The 23837-nt window shown below is 35.9% G+C and overlaps 1 protein-coding gene across 16 annotated transcripts in view; it reads left to right on the top strand.

Annotated features, from left to right (window-relative positions):
• The window catches only part of LOC105466141 (catenin alpha 3), a 1883635-nt gene extending 1860188 nt beyond the window's left edge, over positions 1–23447 (top strand). For all 16 annotated transcript variants that reach the window (XM_071068753.1, XM_071068751.1, XM_071068747.1 and 13 more), the window contains one exon: positions 15101–23447. In XM_071068753.1, the coding sequence (XP_070924854.1) occupies positions 15101–15388 (288 nt within the window). In that variant the 3' untranslated portion in view covers positions 15389–23447. The remainder of the gene's footprint in view (positions 1–15100) is intronic.
• The last annotated feature ends 390 nt before the right edge of the window (positions 23448–23837 follow it).

The following is a 23837-nucleotide window of genomic DNA, read 5'->3' as shown; positions in this document are numbered from 1 at the left end:
TTAATCTTTGAAGTTACACAAAGACCAACATCACAGTGATTAAAAACCACACATGGCTTCATGCTTCTCCTGGTTGCTGAATTCCAGTGCCTGGGGATTAGTTTAGATGCCTACTGCTTTCAGGGGATTGCTGCCAATAAAATTTCCTGTTTCCTAAGCAGCTGGGAAGCCAACAACCAGCTGCTCTGAAATGTGTTTGAACCTCGTCCTCTCAGCGAGGAGACAGCTGTGCTGATCTATAGAAAGACTCTGGAAGATTGTTTTGTGTTTTATAAGACACTCTAGGCAGGAAGAGAGAGATTTCTGATTTGAAGAGAGACTAAATTCAGGAACAGAACTCTTTAATATTTCCCGATCACGGATCCTTCTCCAACCTTTGATATTCACTTAGGTACAGAGTGTGTGAGTCTCAAATAAATAGAAAACAGTCACTTTAATTGTTTTCCTCAGGATGTATTTTTTATACCTGACAGATTCTATGCCTCACGTCTGAGATAACAACCTTGTTGCTCCAGGCGTCTCTGGAATAATTTCCAAAGCACCGTTCTGTCTTGTTATCTGCTTCCCTTTACTTCCAGTGTGTTGATGAAGCAATAATGGTATCAGTTAATGCTGCTGCTGCTTAACCTATATTTAAACAATTGACATAGTACATATTGTAATATTTGTAAAGTCATGGCAGGCAAGACACCATGGCAGTGCCCACGTCTACCAGTTAAATGAGACTATGAGAAGGATATACATTTCAAAAGGACACAAGAGCCCTGAAAACTGGTTCCTTTATCATGGATTTTGTTGTTGCAATTGTCTAAAGCTAGTCTTCTTTTCAATATAGCTCTCACTTTATAGATAATTGTGAAAGTCAGCTATTAATTTAGTAATAGAGCCAATGACATAGTTTACAGGGTCAAGTTAAACCATGGTTGAATCTTAAAGCCCCTGAAAAAGCTGGGTCATGAAGGAAATTTTCAACATGTGGCAAAACTTCAGCTGTATTTCAAAAAAATAGAGAAGCTGATATTTTATTTAAAAATCAGAAAACCATATTCTGTATATAAACATGTACAGTGTATATACTTATGTATATAAGTATTAATTTAAAATTAATCTATTCATCCCCTTGCTCTTGCAGCCTCTATTTTCCCAACAAAACACTGGAATTTGTAAAGAGAGGAATAAGCATGTTTGACAGCATCTTAAGGATCAAGAATATGTAAAAGGGCTGAGAGCTAAACCCCATCCCTCTATCATAATTTTTTTCTAGAGATAGAGGTGGAGAAGATGACGTTTATACAAAATGTTGATTTTGTATAAACGTTTCTTTGAATGAGAGTACAAATGTGTGAACTTTATTTTTTAAGCTTACTCAATATTATAATCACAGAAATTAAAATATTAAGTACTATGAGATTTTAAGAATCAAATCACGACCTACTAAAAATGATGGGATATGCATGCTCAGGCTAAAAATCCATTTTGCTAGTCATGGTTACTTTTACTCTCAAAACATTTTCCTAGTCAAGATGTTTTGACTACTTACTGATTTTCAGCTAGAGTTAACCAGTGGGAGACAATTGACAGATGCTGACAAGCAATCATTTATTTGTGTTAGTTTATCTACTTGGCATGGGTTCATCTTCTCCATTTCCTTCAGCACCAGGATGGTAACAACTTAGGCTGATGGTGAGGTGAGGGTTGCTTCACATTTGGCTTCTTAGTTTTTCCATTGCCCATATAATTAATTTCTTGTGTTAAATTCCATGTTTGAAGCACCTAGAGTAGTTTCTGGTTTTTTTACTAAGCTCTGACTGATACACTCACCAAAAGGATTGTGATTAGTCGAGCTGACCTCACACTATTTCAAAAAGTGTGTGAAGTGTGTGTACATACTCATGTGTGTGTAAGTACAGGTGTGTGCACATGCACATGCACACAAATGTGTTGTGGATAATGGGAAGAGTCATAGTACCTGCCCCTTCACCTCTAATTGTCAAGAAATGTTCTTGTGCTGTTTCTGGATTTTCAACCGTGGGTAGAATTTGTCCTAAGCTTTATTCCACCAAAATCCCCAAATTTGGTGTCATATTATTTTCCAGTTCACCTTATAAACTTATAAAAGCTATTGCTTTGGCCAGGCGCGGTGGCTCACACCTGTAATCCTAACACTTTGGGAGGCCAAGGCAGGCAGATCACAAGGTCAGGAGTTTGAGACCAGCCTGACCAATATGGTGAAATCTTGTCCCTACTAAAAGTACAAAAATTAGCAGGGTGTGGTGGCGGGCACCTGTAGTCCCAGGTACTAGGCAGGCTGAGGCAGAAGAATGGCGTGAACTCGGGAAGTGGAGTTTGCACTGAGCCAAGATTGCACCACTGCACTCCAGCCTAGGTGACAGAGGGAGACTCCATCTCCAAAAAAAGAAAAAGTGCCGTAGCTTCATTTATGTGCATGTGTATGTGTATATACAAATCTAAGATTAGCTGTGATCACCTTAAATCTCAATAACCAATGCTGAAATGTATTTGTATTGTAATTATGCAGAAAGGAAACTGAGGCCCAGATATGCTAATAGATTTCTCCCCAGGCTTTGTATTTAGAATGTGGCAGAGTTGGGATTCAAATATACGTTGTCGACTATAAAACTGATATTTTATTCTTGGGCCAATAAGACATATTTCTCAAGAAGTTAAAGTTTTTAAGAGAAATATTAATCTAAATGTGAGAATTTGGGACTTTGGGACTTTCTGACAAGCATAACTTCCAACAGATTTGTATTCTGAGTTCTAAACAGAAATAATGAGAAACATTATTTGATCAAGGGTTTTTGTGCCTTGTCTAGAGGCCAGAAACCTCCTGGATGGAGTGAGGGCATGAAATGTCTGGAAAACATTAACAGTTTGTGCAGAATACAAGAGAATAATTTAATTCATGTCTGCCTTTGAGAGTATTTTGCATGTGGTTTCTGTACTTAATAATTCTACAATTTATATAAGTAATATTTCCAGTAACTAATTCATATGCCAGATATCTCCTGTAGACTGTGTCAAGTAATAAAAGGGTAAAAAAGAACATTGTCTCTGCCTACATGGATCATATTGCCTTCTGATTAATCTAATGTTAAATGAAGTATAGATTTCTATAAGAACATAAAAGAGGATCCAATCTAGTCTTAGTATCGTGGAACTCTTCCCCGAGAAAGTGATGTTAGCATCATAGTATGATGCTGGTATAAAGATAGACACAGAAATGAAGCAGAAATAGAGACAAACATATATGGTCAATTTAATTTTGACAGCAATTCCAAGATCATTTAAAAAGAAAAGAAAATCATTTTGACTAAATGGTGCTTGAATGATATCTGTATACGAAAAAAATGTACTGCACATTACTCTGTATACAAAAATTAATACAAAGTAATCATAATCATAAACATAAATCTCCAACTTCAAATATCTGGAAGAAAGCATAAAAGAAAATCTGTTTAACATTGTAGTAGCCATTTTTTGCTAGGACAAAAAAATATTAGCCATAGAAGAATAAAAACAGTGATGTTTCTCTTTATACTCGTCAAAATCTCTAAAATGTAAAAAGAATCAAAATATCAAAATACCAAGTGTGACTGAGGATGTAGAATAACTATAATGCTCATACAAAATGGCAAAATAACTTTGGTCAACAGTTTGTTAATTCCTTATGAAGTTAGACACATATTTAACAACAGAACATAGTTTTACTTCTAGTTATTTACCCAAGAGAAATAAAAACATACTATACAAAATAGTTGTACAATAATGCCATAACAACTTTATTTGTTATAGCAAAAGAAATAAACTGAATGCCAGTCACAAAGATAATGAATTAACAAATTGCAGTATATGTATAAAATGTAATACTTCTCAGCAATAAATAAAAGAGACTACTGGTACATGCAGCAACATATGTGAAGCTTACAGATGTAATGCCATGTGAAACATCACAGAAAAAATTACATACCATAGAATTCCATTTATATACAACTATAGAAAATATACATCTAATCTGTAGTGCTCTATAGCAGATCTGTGGATGTCTGATATCTGGGGTGGGGAGGATCTTGACTGTTAATAGGCTTAAGGAAACCAGCTGACATAAATAGAACACTGATGTAACAATACTAAAGTTCACATTCCTTTCTAGTGTACCTAAAGCATACGATATTTGACTATATGTCATAAACAAAGCATCCACAAATATAAAATGTTTTAAATCATTCAGAGTTTATTCTTTAATCACTGTAGTATTTTATGTTAGAAATCAGTAGTAAAAGGAAGACTAGTAAGTCCTCATTTACTTGAAAAATTTTTAAAAACTCATTTAATACGTGAGTTAACTAAAAAAATCAATGATAGCATATTGAAATCATTCTCCCTGAGTTATGAGTATGATTCAAAAATACCTTGTATCCTCACTTGTATACTGGCATTTCTGTCTAGTGGAATAATACAGAACAAAAAGAAAAAATAAATGAAAAATAGAAAATACAGCTATCATTATTCATAGATGGTATGCTTTCATACATAGAAAATCTGAAAGACTATAGAAAAATATCTAAGGATTAGTAAAAATTGAATTGAGCAATGTCTGTATGTGCAACTCAAAGCTATAACCATAGGAGAATATGCTGAGCTTCATTAGTAATTAATAAGATGCCAATTAAACCTCAATATAATAGCTCTACATACTTGCAATAATGCCTAATGTGAAAAATATAGGGAAAAAAGTGTAGATGAAGATGTGTAAAAATTGGAAGACTCAAGCCTGTAATCCCAGCACTTTGGGAGGCCGCGGCAGGCGGATCACCTGAGGTCAGGACTTCAAGACCAGCCTGACCAACATGGAGAAACCCCGTCTCTAGTAAAAATACAAAATTAGCCAGGTGTGATGGTGCATGCCTGTAATCCCAGCTACTTGGGAGGCTGAGGTAGGAGAATCGCTTGAACCCGGGAGACAGAGGTTGCAGTGAGCCGAGATTGAACCATTGCACTCCAGCCTGGGCAACAAGAGCAAAACTCTGTCTCAAAAAAAAAAAAAAAAACATTGCAACACTCATATATTGTTACTAGAAATATAAATTTACAGAAGCACTTTGGAAATCACTGGAATTATCCAATAAAACTGAATACATGCATTTTCATAACTCCACAATGGCATTCTCAGGTACATACTTGATAAAATTGTATATATTTGTTCACCAAAAGACACATACTAGAACATTCATAAGTTCCTATTTATTTTTTTTTATATATTTTAAGTAGCTCCAAACTACCTAAAAGCCTATTAATAGTCAAATGGATAAACTGTGATATTTATAAGTAATTAAGTATTCAAGAATGAGAATTAATTGATCTGATAAATGTGATTTGACTGAAAGAAAACAGTTATACAGAGTTACCAATTGAATAATTTCACATATATGTTATATATTTAACATATATGTAATCTATTATATATTATATAATACATCTAGCATACATTACATATTAATATATAAAATGTCTGATTATATAGCCTATCACATATTAATATATATGTGTCATTTTATATATGTGTATATACATACATATATATGAAGGGGAAGCATTTATATGAAAGGAATCAGATTGCTTAAGAAATGATAAGTGAGGAAAAATAGTTTTAGGGATAGTAGATAACCTTTTAATAAGTCTGGCTATGTTTTAAGATACGGTCTTATAAACATTTAAATACTACAGTGAAAAAGTCAGTAGAAAGGAATACAATAAAGATATATTAGAAGAAGAGCCGAGTGTGGTAGCTTATGCCTGTAATCCCAGCAGTTTGAGAGGCCAAGGGGGGCAGATGACCTGAGGTCAGGAGTTGGGGACCGGCCTAGCTAATATGGTAAAAACCCATCTCTACTAAAAACACAAAAATTAGCCAGGCATGGTGGCATGCACCTGTAATCCCAGCTCCTTGGGGAGCTGAGGCATGAGAATCGCTTGAACCCAGGAGCAGAGTTTGCAGGGAGCTGAGATCACGCCACTGCACTCCAGCCTGGGCAACAGAGCAAGACCCCATCTCAAAAAAACAAAAAAGATATATTAGAAGAAAGAAATTATTAAATGTGCAAAGTCCGCAAGAAGGTAGGGAGGAAGAGAACCAGATAATTTTCATTTTAATAGAAATGGATAAGAATGAAAGATAGAGGTTGGGGGCAGTTTCATTTTTACTGTTTCGATTTTATTGTTGTTGTTTGTTTGCTTATTTAATATTTGTTGTGGCCGGGCGCGGTGGCTCACGCCTGGAATCCCAGCACTTTAGGAGGCCAAGGCAGGCAGATCACAAAGTCAGGAGATCGAGACCACGGTGAAACCCCGTCTCTACTAAAAATACAAAAAATCAGCCGGGCGCAGTGGCGGGCGCCTGTAGTCCCAGCTACTCAGGAAGCTGAGGCAGGAGAATGGCGTGAACCCGGGAGGCGGAGCTTGCAGTGAGCCGAGATCGTGCCACTGCACTCCAGCCTGGGCGATAGAGCGAGACTCCGTCTCAAAAAAAAAAAAAAATTGTTGTAAGTGAGGTAGTCTGCAGAACAAGTAGGAATATGAGGGGCTAGAGGTTTGATGAAAGTGGAAGTTTAGGCTAGTGTTTGGGTAGAATGGATACAAGAATTAGCTAAAAACACACAGATGCATTATCTGTTAGTTTCAGGTTGGTGGCCATTAATTTACCTAGAAACCAATTTGCTCAATGAGGGTGATGTGGTTTGGCTTTGGGTCCCTACCCAAATCTCACCTTGAATTGTAATAATCCCCATGTGTCATGGGAGGGACTCAGTGGGAGGTAATGGAATCATGGGGGCGGGTTTTTCCCATGATGTTCTCATGATGGTAATAAGTCTTAACAAGATCTGATGGTTTTAAAATGGGGCAGTTCCTCTGCACACTCCCTTGCCTGCCACCATGTAAGACATGACTTTGTTCCTCCTTGCCTTGATTACCATGTAAGACATGATTGTGAGGCCTCCCTAGCCATATGGAACTGTGATTCAATTAAACCTTTTTCCTTTATAAATTACCCAGTCTCAGGTATGTCTTTACTAGCAGCATGAGAACAAACTAATACAAGGGGATTCTCTAAAAATGGTAGACAGTCACCTTTGGCTCAGTGTTAGGGAAATGGATAATTCTGTTCTGCAAGACATCTGTAGTAGAGAGAAAAGTGAGCTAAGAAATATTAAATATTGCCAAATATTATCAAAATGGTAGAATAATCAAGATTGAAAGAGTTGAAAATTATAGGTATGTGAAAACATCTGTGGTCTGGAAGCTCTGCATGGGTTGTAAAACTAATGTCATTTGGCCTTTTAGCTTCACACAGCCTAGTTGTTCCTTGCTTCTGGTCTTGAAAGACCTAAGTGTAGGATCAAGGATGGAGGCTGATGCTTTGTTACTTTTAGCTCATAGATCCTGAAGAATAATCAAGATGTAAGGTTTAACATTATTGCACAGCCCGCTATGGAGAGGGCAGATCTCAGTGTCCTGATTGATGGTGCTGAGAAGAGGAAGCTAAAGTTGAAACACTGATGTTGAGAGAACAATGCCATACCTAACCCACTCTTGCTGACTCTACATGGGAAAGAATATACTAATTTTTCTGAATCTGTTTATTTAGGACTGTAATATTTTAGAAAATTGATTCTTCAGCTAAGCATTTGCCTTAAGTCAACATGGTTGAAGTATAGCTAAATATTATGATTATTACCAATGTGTATATTTTTATGATAGGTCATTTTAAAAAAAAGTAAAAGGCATTCTGAGTAGCCACCTGAATTGGCATTGTTTGTGATTATTTCTTTTTAAGGGGATATAAAATGTTTCTGGCCTAGAGTATCTCCTTTAGAAAAAAATTATCTTTAGGAAAAAAAGCATCTTAAAGATGCTTTTTGACAGGACAAGATTATAATTGAATAAATGTCATATTTCCTTTTATCTCTGGCCCTTTCTGTAGTGTTACATTTACTTTTCTTTTACTTATTTCATGCATTGATTTATCCTCTTTCAACTTAAGTTGTTGTCTTTTGTTGTCACATTCTAACGGAACATTGACAAAGGACAAATCTCTGTGCCAATTATATCAGTGGCCCATTGGAATGATTATTCATATCCAAAAAATGAACTACCTTCTCAATTTAATTAGAAGCTTGACAATTTCAATTTGGAGATGCAACTCCACTTTGCCTGGATTTAACAAAGCTCCTTATCTGATTTGCCTATGAAACCACCCTGGCTGTTTAGCATTTTTGAATGCATCTGAAAAGGGAGAATGCTCTCAATGCTGACCATTCTTTTAAAAATCTGTTCAGAAACAAAAGAATGTATTAAGCCAGTATTGGGATAAAATTAGCTCTTAAAAGAGACATTCAGAGTAGATCATAAAAACATTGAATAATTTAATGCATTTTGGTTAAAGTAAATGTATTTAAGCATTTACTGTGGTGTAAAACTACTACCATTAGATCAATCTTGAGGTGCAAATGGCACCTATAAGTTAGAAAGACTACAAAAATCCTTTTTTTTTTTTTTTTTTTTTAGACGGAGTCTCGCTCTGTCGCCCAGGCTGGAGGGCAGTGGCCGGATCTCAGCTCACTGCAAGCTCCGCCTCCCGGGTTCATGCCATTCTCCTGCCTCAGCCTCCCGAGTAGCTGGGACTATAGGCGCCCGCCGCCTCGCCCGGCTAGTTTTTTGTATTTTTTAGTAGAGACGGGGTTTCACCGGGTTAGCCAGATGGTCTCGATCTCCTGACCTCGTGATCCGCCCGTCTCGGCCTCCCAAAGTGCTGGGATTACAGGCTTGAGCCACCGCGCCCGGCCAAGACTACAAATATTCTTAAGTCTTTTTATAAATAGTTTATGCTGTCAGTTGTAATCTGCCATTACACATACATATGCTCTTTGACACTGCCTTTGCTAACTTCATTTCCAAATAGTTTAACTCAGTATTTTTGATATGGTTAGGCTTTGTGTCCTCACCCAAATCTCATCTTCAATTGTAATCCCCAAGTGTGAAGGAGCGAACTGTAATTCCCCAAATATTGAGGGAGGGAGGTGGCTGGATCATGGAGGCACTTTCCCCCATGCTGTTCTTGTGATAGTGAGTTCTCACGAGATCGATGTTTTTATAAGGCAGTTTTCCCTGCTCTTGTTTGCTGTCTGTCTCCTGCTGCAATGTAAGATGTGCCTGCTTCCCCTTCTGCCATGATTATAATTTTCCTGAGGCCTCCCTCCCAGACATGCAGAACTGTGAGTCAATTAAACCTCTTTCCTTTATAAATAACCCAGTCTTGGGTAGTATCTTTATGGTAGTGTGAAAACGAACAAATGCAACTTTAAAAATAACTACGTTGGAAAGAAACTCCGGAGTCCTAGGATCAAATCCTGTTATTTATTGCAAAACCAAGCAAACAAATTGACTTAATTTTATTAGAGAATAAGAAGAAAAAAAAAGTTTGGTTAATCAGGATTGTATTTATACTGGCACATTTAAAAGATTGAAAGATAAATGTTATGTACTTCCACGTCCTAGAACCTATAATGTGATTTATGGTTTTTCTTTGTCTTATTGATATGTTTACTGAGACCCAGATTTTAAAATTTAAAAATCTTTTCTTATGAAATAGTCTTAATCTAAATGTCTTTAAATGCTTTAGGGCCTATAAGGTGACTGAGTATTTCTATTTGCTCTTCCAAAAAAATGCAACTTGGAAATTAGTTTATAAATTTTCAAACCACAATCCTAACAAAATGCCGTGGCAAATAAAATACTCTCATTGCTCCTGGTAGCAATATGCATTACAAAAATAAGAGCAAGCTTCTTAAAAGCAGAGTTGTTGGGTAGTCAACTTTAAAATTTTAGACACTCTATTAATGTTAGTATAATTGATTTAACTATCTGATATCGAAAAATAATCACATATTGGAAGTAGCATATTCTTGGAGGCAGGGTTATGCAATGAGAAAAAACACAAGGTAGAACCAGACTTACTTGGTTCAAATTCCAGCCCTCCTATTTAATATCTGTGTTACTTTGAGCCAGTCACCAGAACTTCCAGTTCCTTTGTTTCTTCCTCTATAAAATGAAGATAATAATAGTACTTATCTCATAGAGTTGCTGTGAGTTAATTTATGTCAACTGCATACTACAGCATATAATAGATATTAGCAATTATTTTAAGCTCTTCTTACACTTGGAACCAAACTCTAGACATTTGTCTTTCAAAAATTGCTTTTGTGCAGGGCCAACATCCACCAGGGGTCTTTGAATTCAGGTAAACCTTGAGACTCATAAGATCACAGGCTACATTTGGTACCAATTTACCAAAAAGATTACTGGACAGAACATATATCTTTCTCAGCAGCATCAGGCTTTTCTCTCAGCAGGAGTCTCAGAAGAAGCAGTTGGCATGGCAGTTCACACTGCCAATGTGATTGGGAAGCTGCTTTCCCAGGTGACAGACCAGGTGCAAGAAAGTGAGATCTACACCAGTGGAAGCGAGGTTCACATAGGCTTAGAATCCTCATGCAAGGCATTTGTCTGGTAACGGTCTTGAATCCAAACTATAGGGAGTTAGAGACTAGTGACCTAGAGTAGAAAGCATTCTAGTGTTTTGACACAATCTCTGTGAGAAACTTCCAAAAGCAAAAGAAGGAATATGTACCATGTCTTTTTTAATATTCCTCTTAGCTATCACTAATTACAATAGGATTTTGGCAAGGGTTTGCTAGCAGACATTCCAAATTGACACAGTTGTCAAGGATTTATAGGCATTTAGTGTTTTTGTGAAAAGATCCAGATGTTCTATATAAACTGCTTACATGGACGAAATGTTGACATTTTATGAGGAAACAGAAAATGTATTTTATTGTTGCTAAACCCCACCTTTTTGTAGTAAATGACTATTGACATGTTTTCAAAAACAAGCCCTTTATCTGTAAACATTTGTAGAATTGGTCCAATTTGTACCATTATTATAAACTGAAACCTATATAATACCACAAAGCACAGAAGAGACACTATAATAAAGCAACTAAGATTTATATAGGAAAATATTTAACAGGATTCTATTTAAATTGGCATTATTTGGGTTGTTTGCAAAATACATTGCATAATTAGCATAAGAGTTAATTGAACATAATCATTTATCCACCTAGATAACAAAAAAATGAAGCAGAACTTATTGATTTATGTTTGGGCATATACAATATTGAGTAGCATATTGTGACATTAATAGACTATCAAGTTCTGTTATTTTTATTTTTATTTTATTTTATTTTTTTGATGCAGGGTCTCACTCTGTCACCCAGGCTGGGGTGCAGTGGCGTGATCTCGGCTCACTGCAACCTTTGCCTCTGGGTTCAAGTGATCCTCCCTCCTCAGCCTCTCGAGTAGCTGAGGCAACAGGCACATGCCACCACGCCCATGTCTGGCAATTATTATTATTATTATTTTTTTTTTTGTAATTTTGGTAGAGACAGGATTTCTCTATGTTGCCCAGGCTAGTCTCAAACTCCTGAGCTCAAGTGACTCCCCTGCCTCTGCCTCCCTAAGTGCTAGAATTACAGGCGTGAGCCACCACACCCGGCCTAGGCTCGGTTGTTTTGAAACCATACCAGTGTTATGAGAATAAGTACAAGATGTCTGCCTCAGAAGAATGGCTATCTTCCTATTTATCATGGCAAATGGTAGACATCAAATTAATATAGGGAAGAGGTCTTTAATTTAGGACACAATTCTCTTTGAAAGTTATTTAAAATATTGTCCTTCTTCTGAAAGGGAAGCTCTTTATATGTGACAGTATGCAGATATTTAAACATAACTCCAGGAGGTCCGAGGGACTTAGATGACATTACTGTTCCTAATTGATACCTTGGTCAAAAACACTTCATCTAGATCAGAGAGGAGTGTTACCAGATGTTAGGAAAAAAATGTCTCCTCTATGGTAAACGTTTCAAGTTATATTTCACTGAAAGAATTTTCAGTTAATAAAAGTGATTTGTAATAGTAAAAGAGTTTAAGGATCTGAGTTTTATAGTCGGTTGTTTTGCTCCACCAGGCCTTTAGAATAAACATTCTTGTCTTGTACAGGTACATTTGGGAAGTTCAGAAAATTTTATTCAAATAAATTGAACACAGACCTAAAAGTAGTGCATTACCTTATGCAAATTTGCCTTTGTTTTTACAGAGAGGATCCTATTGAATTTTTCCCTTAAAGGATTTTTCATGAAAGTAGACCTGGATGAAACGATGTTTAATAATTTTTTGCAGGCATTAAGTTGTGCATCGTTATTCTCTACAAGTAGGCCTGAGACACTGCTTGGGCCTTGAATACAATTTTCTACCATTAGCTAGGCTTGACTTTGCCCATTGCTTGTGTAGCCTGTGATTTAACTGGTAGCTGGTAGGTGCATCGTAATGCACATAGTTCTTAGACCTCAAAGATCTTCATACAGTGTTCTACAAGAGTTCCTCATGAAATAACTATATTCTTTCAGTAACTGTCCTATCCGTCTGCAAAACTAGAGGGATAATTTGTCTGGTGGTTTTCCTGAGTCAGGTGGGGAAGATTTTACTATAACCATTTAGGATTTTAAAAATCAAAGGATTTGGGAGAGGCCAGAATAAAAGATCACAATAACACAGGCAGGGATTTGTTGATTCAGTGAGGAAAGAAGACAAGCCAGTTTTCACACTTTGAGGCATAAATGGAATGTCAACAACCTCCCTGCACTGCTGGTTGATAGATGATACCACTTACGTGAAAAAAAATCAAAAGGTGATAAATACAGTATATAAGACAAAATTCAGAGTTAAAAGGAAGAAAGAATAATGCAAGTTTTAGGTGAAACCAAAGTTATTGGTGAAATCCTGAATGACAGGAGGTCCTTGGGACCTGCTTCCATGAATGACTTTGTGATGGTGCAGAACCCTTGGGACAAACCCAATATTTTCATGTTTGAGCAGTGGCATAACCAAGGATTCTCAACAGTACTCCTATTATCTCCCCATTTAGAAAAACTGGCTTATTTCTGTGATGGGATTGGAAACCCCTTATAATAATTAGCCCATCAACTGGAGTCCAGGAGGTTTTTGTTAACTATTAAAAGACAGATTTTAACTTGCAATCTGTCTGTGAAATAATTTAATAACAAATGTGGTATTCTATTCAAAGACTAGTATTTTTTTAAGTTGTATACAGATTCAGAAGCTCCAAATGTCCTCCAAAATACATTTGAGTGCTTCATGAAATCCTTTTTCATGTTTGTAAAACATTTGTCATTCCTGCCACATGCACAGATTTTACATTTCTGGCTTCAAAAAGTAAAAAGACTTAAAGATGTGTAGTTGCCAAGTATTATTGCCTTTCACATTACATATTTTTTGCTGTTACCTTTTCAAGGATTTCAGGCTTGGCATATAATAGAGCTAATTAAATTCCTTTCCCAGGAAGCAGCCGGCTAGACCACTGCTCCAGGCACATAACCTCAGCTTTCTCCTTTCCTCTGCTCATTTATTCGGTATGTGAGAAGAGACTCCTCGAACAGCAAAGGCAGACGACTCAGGCTAGGCAGCTGCTGATGGATTTTAGTAACTACAAAGTGAGTGTGTGAGTCTCAATCCTGACAGCACGCATTACAGAGGGGTGAGAGTGGAGGCACATCTTCCTGTATGAGTTGGCGGTGGATGACAATCTGCCAAACTAAAATAATGGAAGAGACATTGGTTGTATAAAAAGGAATCAGCTGGCTGGGCGCGGTGGTTCATGTCTGTTATCTCAGCTCTTTGGGAGGCTGAGGCGGGTGGATCACCTGAGGTCAGGAGTTCAAGATCTGCCTGGCTAACATGATGAAACCCCATCTCTACTAAAAATACAAAAATTAGCCAGGCGTGGTGGTGGGCGCCTGCAATCCCAGCTACTCAGGAGGCTGAGGCAGGAGAATTGCTGGAGCCTGGGAGGCAGAGGTTACAGTGAGCCAAGATCACGCCATTGCACTCCAACCGGGGTGACAACAGGGAGACTCTGTCTCAAAAAAAAAAAAAAAAAAATTCAGCTTAGCTTAGTTATAAGGTATTTTGTAAGATTCTGGGAATACCATTTCATTTTTCCTTGAGATTGCTTGTGTACCCAAACCAGAAAATATAACAAAAACAGAATCATGTGGAAAAATGTTTTTTTAATCTCATTAATGCATCTTTACCATTAAGCAATTTTGTCAGTCTTCATAGCAAAAAAAGAAAATAATATTTAATAAAAATCAACTGTACTAGTTTATTTACACGTATTACTTTTCCTTTAATAGACATGCTTGCTTTTTTTTTTTCTGTTTAATAGTGAAAGAACTAGGGCAAAAGTGGTTAAATGATTTTTCCTACTTGCCAAATGACAGACCTGAAATTTAAACTCAACTTCATTTGATTATAGAGCCCCAATTTTATTTTAAAATACTATAGGATAAAATAAGAGTTCTGTGTTAAAAAAAGAGACCCTTTTAGGTGCAATTATTTGGGAAATAGTCAAGAAAGAGACTAGTATATATGCATGTCTTTACCTACATGTATGTATGATATTTATCTTAAACTATTCCCTGAGGAGAATTTTCAATTGTTTTCATATAAAATTATTTATAGGTTTTATTGCAGATAATCCTGTCTTACAGAAAGAGCTCAGGATTATCTCCTGGAAATAGAAAGATCCATTACAAAGAAAAGAGTGACCATCTGGCCTTGTGATATTATGTGGATTGGGGCCCTGCAGAATTTACATGATGTCACTGAAAGCCAAGAGAAAGAAATTAATCTCTCTATGATATCATCTTAGAAGATAGACTGTGAATCAACTGATGTATCAGATAAATAGATAACTGATCAAAAATGGATGTATTGATTGAGGTAGATAACTATACATAGTTGTATAAAATGATTAACTCATTCATTTCTGAGGTAAAAGCAAAGTGGTGTTCTTTGGCTTCAATAACATTAAATCTCTTAAATTCTTAATTGCATTCTGGAATAATAGCTCTTTTTTCTTTTCTTTTCTTTTTTTTCCCTACAGTTGGACAGTGTCACCTCCCTGATCCAAGCAGCCAAAAATTTAATGAATGCTGTAGTGCAAACAGTGAAAATGTCTTACATTGCCTCAACCAAGATCATCCGAATCCAGAGTCCTGCTGGGCCCCGGCACCCAGTTGTGATGTGGAGAATGAAGGCTCCTGCAAAAAAACCCTTAATTAAAAGAGAGAAGCCAGAGGAAACGTGTGCAGCTGTCAGACGAGGCTCAGCAAAGAAAAAAATCCATCCAGTTCAAGTCATGAGTGAATTTAGAGGAAGACAAATCTACTGAAACCACTATTCTACCTATAGTGCCTATATGACAAAATCCTGGCTAACCACACTGCTTTATTTTACACTTAAGAAGTTCTGTAATTTCACTAAGTTTTGGTGTTTAACTCACAAATAACATAAAATATTGGGCGCCAAATCAACATAAGCAATATATATTTGGGATCATGTCATTGTCATTTCTATATGGTCAGCACCTAATAGTTAATGAATATTTGCTTGTTGAATGAATGGAATTATCACGTGTCATTCAGTCTTTCCCATCATAGAGATTATCTACTATTTGTTAACAAATAAACACAGGAGATGCAAGAGAGTCCTGTTTATCCATAATACTTCAAGTGCACTTATCATCCTTATCTTTAAGTAAAACACTAACATGAGCTCCTGACTTGGTTTTTTAATAGAAACAAAAGACTTTTATAAAATATTTTCCCATTTAATCTCCACGCTTTCTTTACCTGATCTAACCTGGCAGAAATGTATGATTCCTGCCATAGCTAAAAAACAACCTTGTAATCTCTAGATAGCTGTACTCATTGTCAACTTATTAGGCTAACGTCCATTATAAACTAATCAAATTTGAATAGTCAGGCTACTTGCTGAATTTTGAAGGTCAACCTTGGTTATTAATGAAATGTTTTCTTAACATTATAAAGGTTACAATGAGTTCTGATGCCACATATGCACCTTTTGGGTTTCCAATGTGTTAGAAAATTCTGTACTTTTGAGTGTTAGGCCTATCTGAATACATATGTGAAAGAAGAGTTACCACCCACTGGGGAAATGAGACACAAACTATATCCCAAAGTGAGTTATATTAATAACAACAGAAGTGTAAGTTCTGTATGACTCTATTCTTACAAACATAAAAATACATTTTTATCAGCTTGCAATGGTAATTAAAAGGAAAATGCCAGTTTGAAAAACCTTTTGGCATTGAGTAAAATATAACTTCATGAATTGTAACATTGAACTATGAAGCAAAGTTAATGGCAATGTAGCTGGAGTTATTTTAATAACGTTATTTTAAATAAAAGTCACTGGGGTCACTTTATAACTCCAGTCACTGTGTTCATTCCTAGTTGAGTTCATAAGGAACTTCATAATAGTCTTAGAGTCTAGCATACCTCTCTGTCTCATTCCCCCTCTCTTTTTCTCTCCCCTGACGACCTGCCTCTCTCTGTCTTTCACAAAATGTCCTTAACAGAAACTCTTTGTAGGCCATAAGTATTGTTTTCACTTTCTCTCATTCATAGAGTTCTGATTCACAGACTTTAAAAAACATTTTCTATTCTATATTATCATAATAGTATTGCATTGTAACTTTTTACTTGTAAAACATTGCCATTGATGAGAGTTGTCTCAACAACAATGTAACCTTAGATTGATGAGAAAAAAATTTACACGTACAATACCAGTTGGTATTAGGAGAACCGGTTTGGGTAAAAGGATGCATAAAACATATGAAAGCCTAAAGATTGACAGTATGATATGTGTGGAATCTTAAGCATAATGGTGTGGGGAAAAAAGGATCTATTTAATAGGTCATTATTAATTATGCAGGAAATGTTAAATTTCTTGTGATGAATTATTTAAATCTTCCCAGTAGCTGGGTTGCCTGAGCTCAGTGTAAAACTTCCTAGGAGGTGAAGGCAATAAACTCCTCCCTGTTTTGCACCATAGACTGGGCTACAATAGTTCTTCTGAACAGAATGCACTGCCCAGAAGAAAAGGCAGTGAAGAAGGGAATTAGGGAATTTAGATGACTCTGTTTTTCAGAATTATCTAGGTGACTGAGGCAAATAGAGAATAAGAAAATCTCTATTTTATTGAAATGCTGCCATCATTTTCTGCTCTAAGTGTAGATGTTGCAAGAGTGACATCTGTGGTACATCGTTATTCCAGATAGAAGTATAAATTTATAATTTAGTGGAGAGAGCAATTTTCTTTTAATCACCAAACTACCAGCTGTATAGAAAAATTTTTTGAAATCACCAAACTACCAGCTGTATATCTTAGCTCCTAAAGCCACATTTGCAAGAATCATAAGCATCTCATTTAGAAAATCTAATGTCCACTTGACCTAACGTCATCTTTCCACGTGTTGGAGTTTAGAACATACAGTATTGGACACCACAAGAACAGAAATAACTTGAAATTATACAATTACCAAGTAACCTCCATCTCTTTGTTAAAAATGACTTTTTACCCAAAGTGAGATGTTAACAAGTTCTCCTCTTTAACCCAGGCAAATTTTCAGCTTAACTCAAAGCCAACTATAATTAAACAAAACAGTAAAATTTTTAACTCAATGAATATCCTAGGAGTTAATCTGCTGTAATAATCAATGGTGACATAAAAACAAGATGCATAGAGCAAAAAAAGGCATCTGTCTACCTGAGTGAATTCCTGTAGTAGACCGCAGTTCAAGATTTAGTTTGATTCAAACCTGCCAATAAAACAAATGCTTATATACAAGAAAAACTAGCAGTGAGATACAAATAAATCTCTCGATTATGTAGTTAAATTAATCAGCATGACACATCTATGTTTAGGTATTTCTTCTGCAGAGGAATGCCAGAAATTTCTTAATGAGAGTGATAATTTGGTGATCCACCTAAGTACCTTTTGATGTCTTGTCACAGAGATTAGTACTTCCTCTGATCATATATTTGCTTGATCCTGCTAATAAGAACTCACCTTTCTCTTTTAATGAAATCGATTTGTGTTAATTTACATAGGGAAAAGCATTCCTTGAGAGGGAGGAGAGGGTGTTTACCACCCGCAGGAGCAGTTCCATCCCTGGTTACTAACCCACCAGTATCCCTGCCAAATGTTAGACTGGAATTAGAATGAAAATTTTTTTAAAAATTATGAAATAATAATCCACTAAAGGGTTTTCTCCTAATTAGAGAAATTTGAAGATTTTCATCAAATATAAAAAGTGAAAAATAGAAATTGTTCCCTTTAATTTATGACAAATTAAAATTATTGGAGTAAAATGTTTCTTTCTAAGTAAATTTCTGGATAGTTCTTGATTGAGTCAAGAAAAAACTCAAACACTAAATTTCTCAGCTAATTTGTTCATTGTTCCTTTCTGTTTATTTATTATTTATTATATGAGTGCAAACTACAAATGTATTAGAAAAGACAATACAGTCTTCACATTCACAAGTGTGCCTTCCGGCCTTCGAAATCTTTTAACATAAGATCAATGGAACAAATTTGTTCCCCATAAAAATCTCTTATGTACGGGGAATAAGGGCCTCCACAGCTACACAGAGACACCCATTCTTGCAGTCTGGCATTCTTGACACCTTTAGCTTCAAAGGCAGTTGGTTTTCAATTTCAAGCTAAAATAGTGAATATACAATTAAGTACACAACTTGGGCCTTCAGACCAAATAATTAATGCTCCTCAAATTAAATAATGAGTGGCTGAAAAGCCTAATGTGTAACAACAGAGGAAGTGACTTCAATGGCTTCCTAAACCTTCTCTTTGAAGGTGTTCTTCTCATCTCACCCACCTCTGGGCTAGGTATCCTGTTAATTGCTAACAATTTCCTACCAAAATAGTGTAGTCAGGACTGCCCATCACAGCCAATTACTCCAACTAATGCCCTTTCCTCTTCTTCTGTGAACCAAAAATATCTCTCTCCTATCTCTCATCTCTATCCCAAGTATAGATTTACTAATAAATTTTACAGAGGTTTAGTCAAAATTATGAATTTTAATTTCCAGCAACATTATTCCTTTAGTCTTTCTATTCTCCAAAACATTCTTAAATTTTGGTATCAAATGTTCATTTCTGTCCTAGAAATTGTGGTTCCCATAGCTACAGATTTCTGCATAGTGGCAGAATGAGTGGAATAAGATCTGAGACTTTTCCTGATGATATCCACCATTCTCTTGTGAACTCATTGCAGAATAGACAGCCTCTTTCAGTTTCATTGTAAATAGTTCTTTAGACTGGCAAAGCAGGCACCAGAATCTGAATTTGAATGAAATCTGTACTTTCTTTTGTGGGCCTATTTTTTGCCAAGACAGCCTGCCTATTGTATATTTAGGAATCAAGTATTCCTTTTTTCTGTTTGTAAAGTCAGAAATATTTCAGTTAAAAAGAACATAATTTTATATTATTTTAAAGATTCTTTTTAAGTAAAGTAGGAAAATTTCTGCCACCTGAGATGTTACTGTTTTTGTTTATATGAAAATTCCATTTCTTTCTTTATGACTCTTTTCCCATATCATTATGATATGTTCAACGTTAGTATTTTCCATTTTACCACTAAACAAATAAGCCAGGACTAATAACAATAGCAGTTTGAGAGTTTTTGTTTTGGCGTTTTGGTTTTAATTAGGAAAGAAAACTTGGATGCTAGTAAAAACCAATTGTAGTTAAAAATGTTTTGAATGAGGTTCCTAACACTATCTTAGACATCTCAAAGAGAAAGAAAGAGAAGAAGTAAAATTTTAAATACCTTTTTGGCATTTTTAACCAATTCACATGAACGAGAACATATATTCTGTTAAAGCAAAATAAAGAATAGTTTAAAACACTAGTCATCTTTCATGGGAATATTTTCCCCCTAACAGACAAGATAGAATCCATTTCTGGACACTCTAAAATAAAATAATGTTAATTGAGAGAACTGTCTCCAAATGGAATTCAATCTGACCAGAATCCCATCTGCAGGCAATAGATGGGCTGTGGGGCTGACCTTAAGTTTTATTCTGAGATGAGATGAGATGCTTCACGGCTGCTGGCTGCATTATGGCATCTACCAGTCCCCACTCGTTTGTGGAAACAAACTCCATGGATTGATATTCAGTATGAGTTTGGTAGGTTGGAGAAAAATGGAGACGATACAGAGTAGTCTAAAGGGACAACAAATAAGAAGGTGCCAGAGGTAGGGAAGGGTCTGAGAGGGGTAGTTGCAGAAGCATTTAGCTTTCATAGAGGAGGGGAGAGTTTTTTGATTCTAGAAGACTGAGCAGCCCTCCTGAGGAAAATATTAAGGATAGAATGAAACACTTGTCTTGGTGGTTTGGTGAAGTCGTGTTGAAGGCAAAAGGATGAACTACACATATTTTAAGCATGATTTTGTAATATTGTTTGCAAGCTGAGAAACAGAAATTCAGCCATTCTCCTGACTGTTGATAGGTGAAATTCTTCTCAATATTGGAGCCAATCTGGGTAACCACACCTTCATATATTTAACAGCTATTTGTTAAACAACTATGATGTTCCAGGCACTGTTCTAGGTTCTTAGGATACACCATGTAACAAAACAAGTAGTGATCCTTGCCCTCACGTGCCAGCTCTGTGTTAAATACTAACTATTATCTTATTCAATCCTCCATCTAACCCTATAGGATAAACATCATTCCATAGACAAAGAAGCTGAGGGTTAAACAGGGTAAGAATCTTGCTCAAAGTCTCACTGGCTTTAAAATAAGGTTTATTACACCCCGTATTCTGAACTTTTAGCCACCATGACATCCAGATTTCTTGGAAATTTTGATTTAATTTGTCAGTTAATAATGAGATACACATTTCAAATGCTGGCTGGCCTCCTGTGTAAAAGCAAAAATTATATAAACTTTAAAAATATATTAATATGTATTTTACGTCATTCAAGACAGATATATAATTAGCTGAATAATCTCACCTCTAATAACTGAATGTAGCGTGTCAGGTACATGGGAAGTAAGTTATTTATGTGATCTGAAAGAAGAGGACCACCTTTGCTAAATTACTTTTATTACCATGGAGAAGAAAGTGTTAACAAAAATGCCTCTTTTGGCCCATCTTCAGTATTGGTTGGTTAATACCATTTGTTGATGCCACTCCTTTCCTCTTTTACTGCTAACGTGTGACTGTGTTTAAAATTATAGATTGCAGCAGAGTGTTGGCCAAGGATTATTGTAGTAAGATAAAGTTTCCCTGTATTTGGAATTTACCCAAACTGTGGCAAATACATCTTTCCTTCTTTATGGAGGTCACACGTGTGCATAGTATGTGCCTGAATACAGGTAAACTTGGTTTTTTAAAATTACATGACCTTTTTTAGAGTCAACTGAAGGCTAGACTCTTCTTGCCCATGTTGCTGGATAGGCTTTCACATCTCAGGCCTTGGAGAGTTAAATGACTTTCTCGTATTTCTTAAGGTGGAACCACATGAGAAATTCACACATTCCTAGTTTGAGCAATGGAATGTGTATATTTGGGATCGTCACTTTTATGTATCTGGTAGTCATGATGGTGCCTGTTCCCAACTGTAGGAAAGGAAAGCCCTCAAGAAGAAAATTATCTTTCAAAAAGGCTCAGATTTCTAACAATTACGTCTAAATGTTTCTTCAATTTAGAACATGTACAAAAGCTACTTAATATTAGCAGAGCAGTTCCTAGGTTTTCATTTCAAATGAAATATTTCCAGTTCCAAAGTTTATCTCCTTGGCATTTTCAAGAAGGATGGTTATTTTTATTCTGGTTATTTGGTGTTGGAGGTCTGTGACACTTCTTTAAACATTTAAAGCCCCCATTGAATAGTCGTATCAATAGTTAAAAGCCTGTAGATATCTTGTTTTTCTATTCTGACAGCCCAGCTTATGCAGACTCAGGCCAACCTTAGGTATGTCACATCAGGTTCCCATCTGTGTAAATTTCCTGAACCTCTCTGTGGTATTCACTGGGAGTTGAGCTTCTACTAAGGGATTTCCTTGACCTGGGCTTTTAACACCAGATTTGTAGTGGAGTGTTTATTAATAAAGCAAAGGAGTAAGTCAGAGATGTTAGCCCGTGCTCTCAGTTAAACAGAACTTTCCTCCTTCCTGAATATTTAAACATAAAATTAATTTTAAACTACTATAAAAATCACGTTCCATTGCTTGCCAAATCTTATGCCATTATAACGCTCTATTCTTACATGTTAGTATACACTGTGTCCATAGGGATATAAATATGAGAACTTCAGCAACTGTCTTGTTGATTTTGCAAATTTTTCTCATGTGGTATGGTCCCTCCAAAGAAAATTTCCTTAGATATAAATGATAGCATAATAGTTTCTCCTCCATATCCGTGACTAACAAGTCCCTGAAAACAGAAGTAGACATATGTTATGCCCAATTTAGTACCTAATAATTGAGACTTAAAACAAAATTTTCTTGGGAAAGTTGGATGATTAAATGTAAATTAAAACTTCCAGAGAAAGATTTCCAGATGCCCCGTTTTCCATTTTGATTATGGCTTTAGTTTCATAGCAACTTGGGGGAAAAGAATCCTTTACTTTATGTACTATTATAAGCAACAACTTTGACAGCTTAAATGTAATGACCTCTCTGAAGGTAATATGCACATGATAATTTAGGATGAAAGCAGATTTAAACTAAGACTTTCTGAGATGCAATAAAAGTAACCAATTCGCAATAGTCATGTTTATTGAAGCAATATCTTGGGAGCTTAAGTTTAGCGGCATCTGAGGTGTTTCTGACCATCTTGCTTGTTCATTTCACCCTGCTCTGCACAGACAGAATGTTATCGAATGAACTGCCTACTATATTAATGACCAGTTCAAAGTCGTTTTGTGCTTTGGCTATAGATAAAATTGGGCAAAAACACTGTAGGCCTTTCTGGTCCATATTTATCCTTAAAGTAGTTTTGCCAATCAATAAAAATGAATTATTTATCCAGAAATAGAAAAAACTCTTTACTATCCTATGACATTGACACAGAAGCCCAAATACTCTTTGTTTGAGACCCTGCATGTCTTTTGTGTTTAACTGAATGAATAATTTTTTAATTGTGCTCTTAATTGCATTATTTCACATATGTAACACTGGGTTTGTTTTGGTTATATAGTATTATTTTACTTTTTTCTAATTTCAACACACGTCACTCTGTAGCTCATTAAGAATTTGTTCAACTGAAAATTAAAAACTGTGTGTTAAAGTAACAAAAATGAAAAGATTGGCTATGCATTTTATGTTGATATTTGGTGGTGGATTTCTTGGGTGGGACAAATAAAATGGAGATTAATAAATTGCTGAGTAGTCCAACCATGTGTTTCTAAGTGTCACCTTCATTCTCATTCTCCTTCAGTTTTGCATATTATAATTCATGAAGGCATTTTTCCAAACTACTGCATGCACACAAGTAACCTGAAGCATATCTGATAGAATTATATTCGTAGTCTAAATGAGCATTTTTGGTCTAATACAGGCACTAGTGTTGGGCATTAGACATGTCTTTAACAGTTCTATCTGTGTAGCTCAAGAGTTGTTCTTTAGCTTAGGACTTTATGAAAATGATCAATAACTTTTCTGAGAATGTCCAAACACATAGTCCCTAGTGGTCATGGAATACCATTGGTACTACCAATGCTCTTGTATCTAAAAATTGGTGAGTTTTTAACATCCATCTTGGCCTCCTCATCTTTAGGCTGATGA

The sequence above is a fragment of the Macaca nemestrina genome, chromosome 9 (genome assembly GCF_043159975.1).
Source record: "Macaca nemestrina isolate mMacNem1 chromosome 9, mMacNem.hap1, whole genome shotgun sequence".
Taxonomy (NCBI): domain Eukaryota; kingdom Metazoa; phylum Chordata; class Mammalia; order Primates; family Cercopithecidae; genus Macaca; species Macaca nemestrina.
Note: the sequence above shows the minus strand (reverse complement) of the source record. Positions and strands in the feature narration are given on the sequence as shown.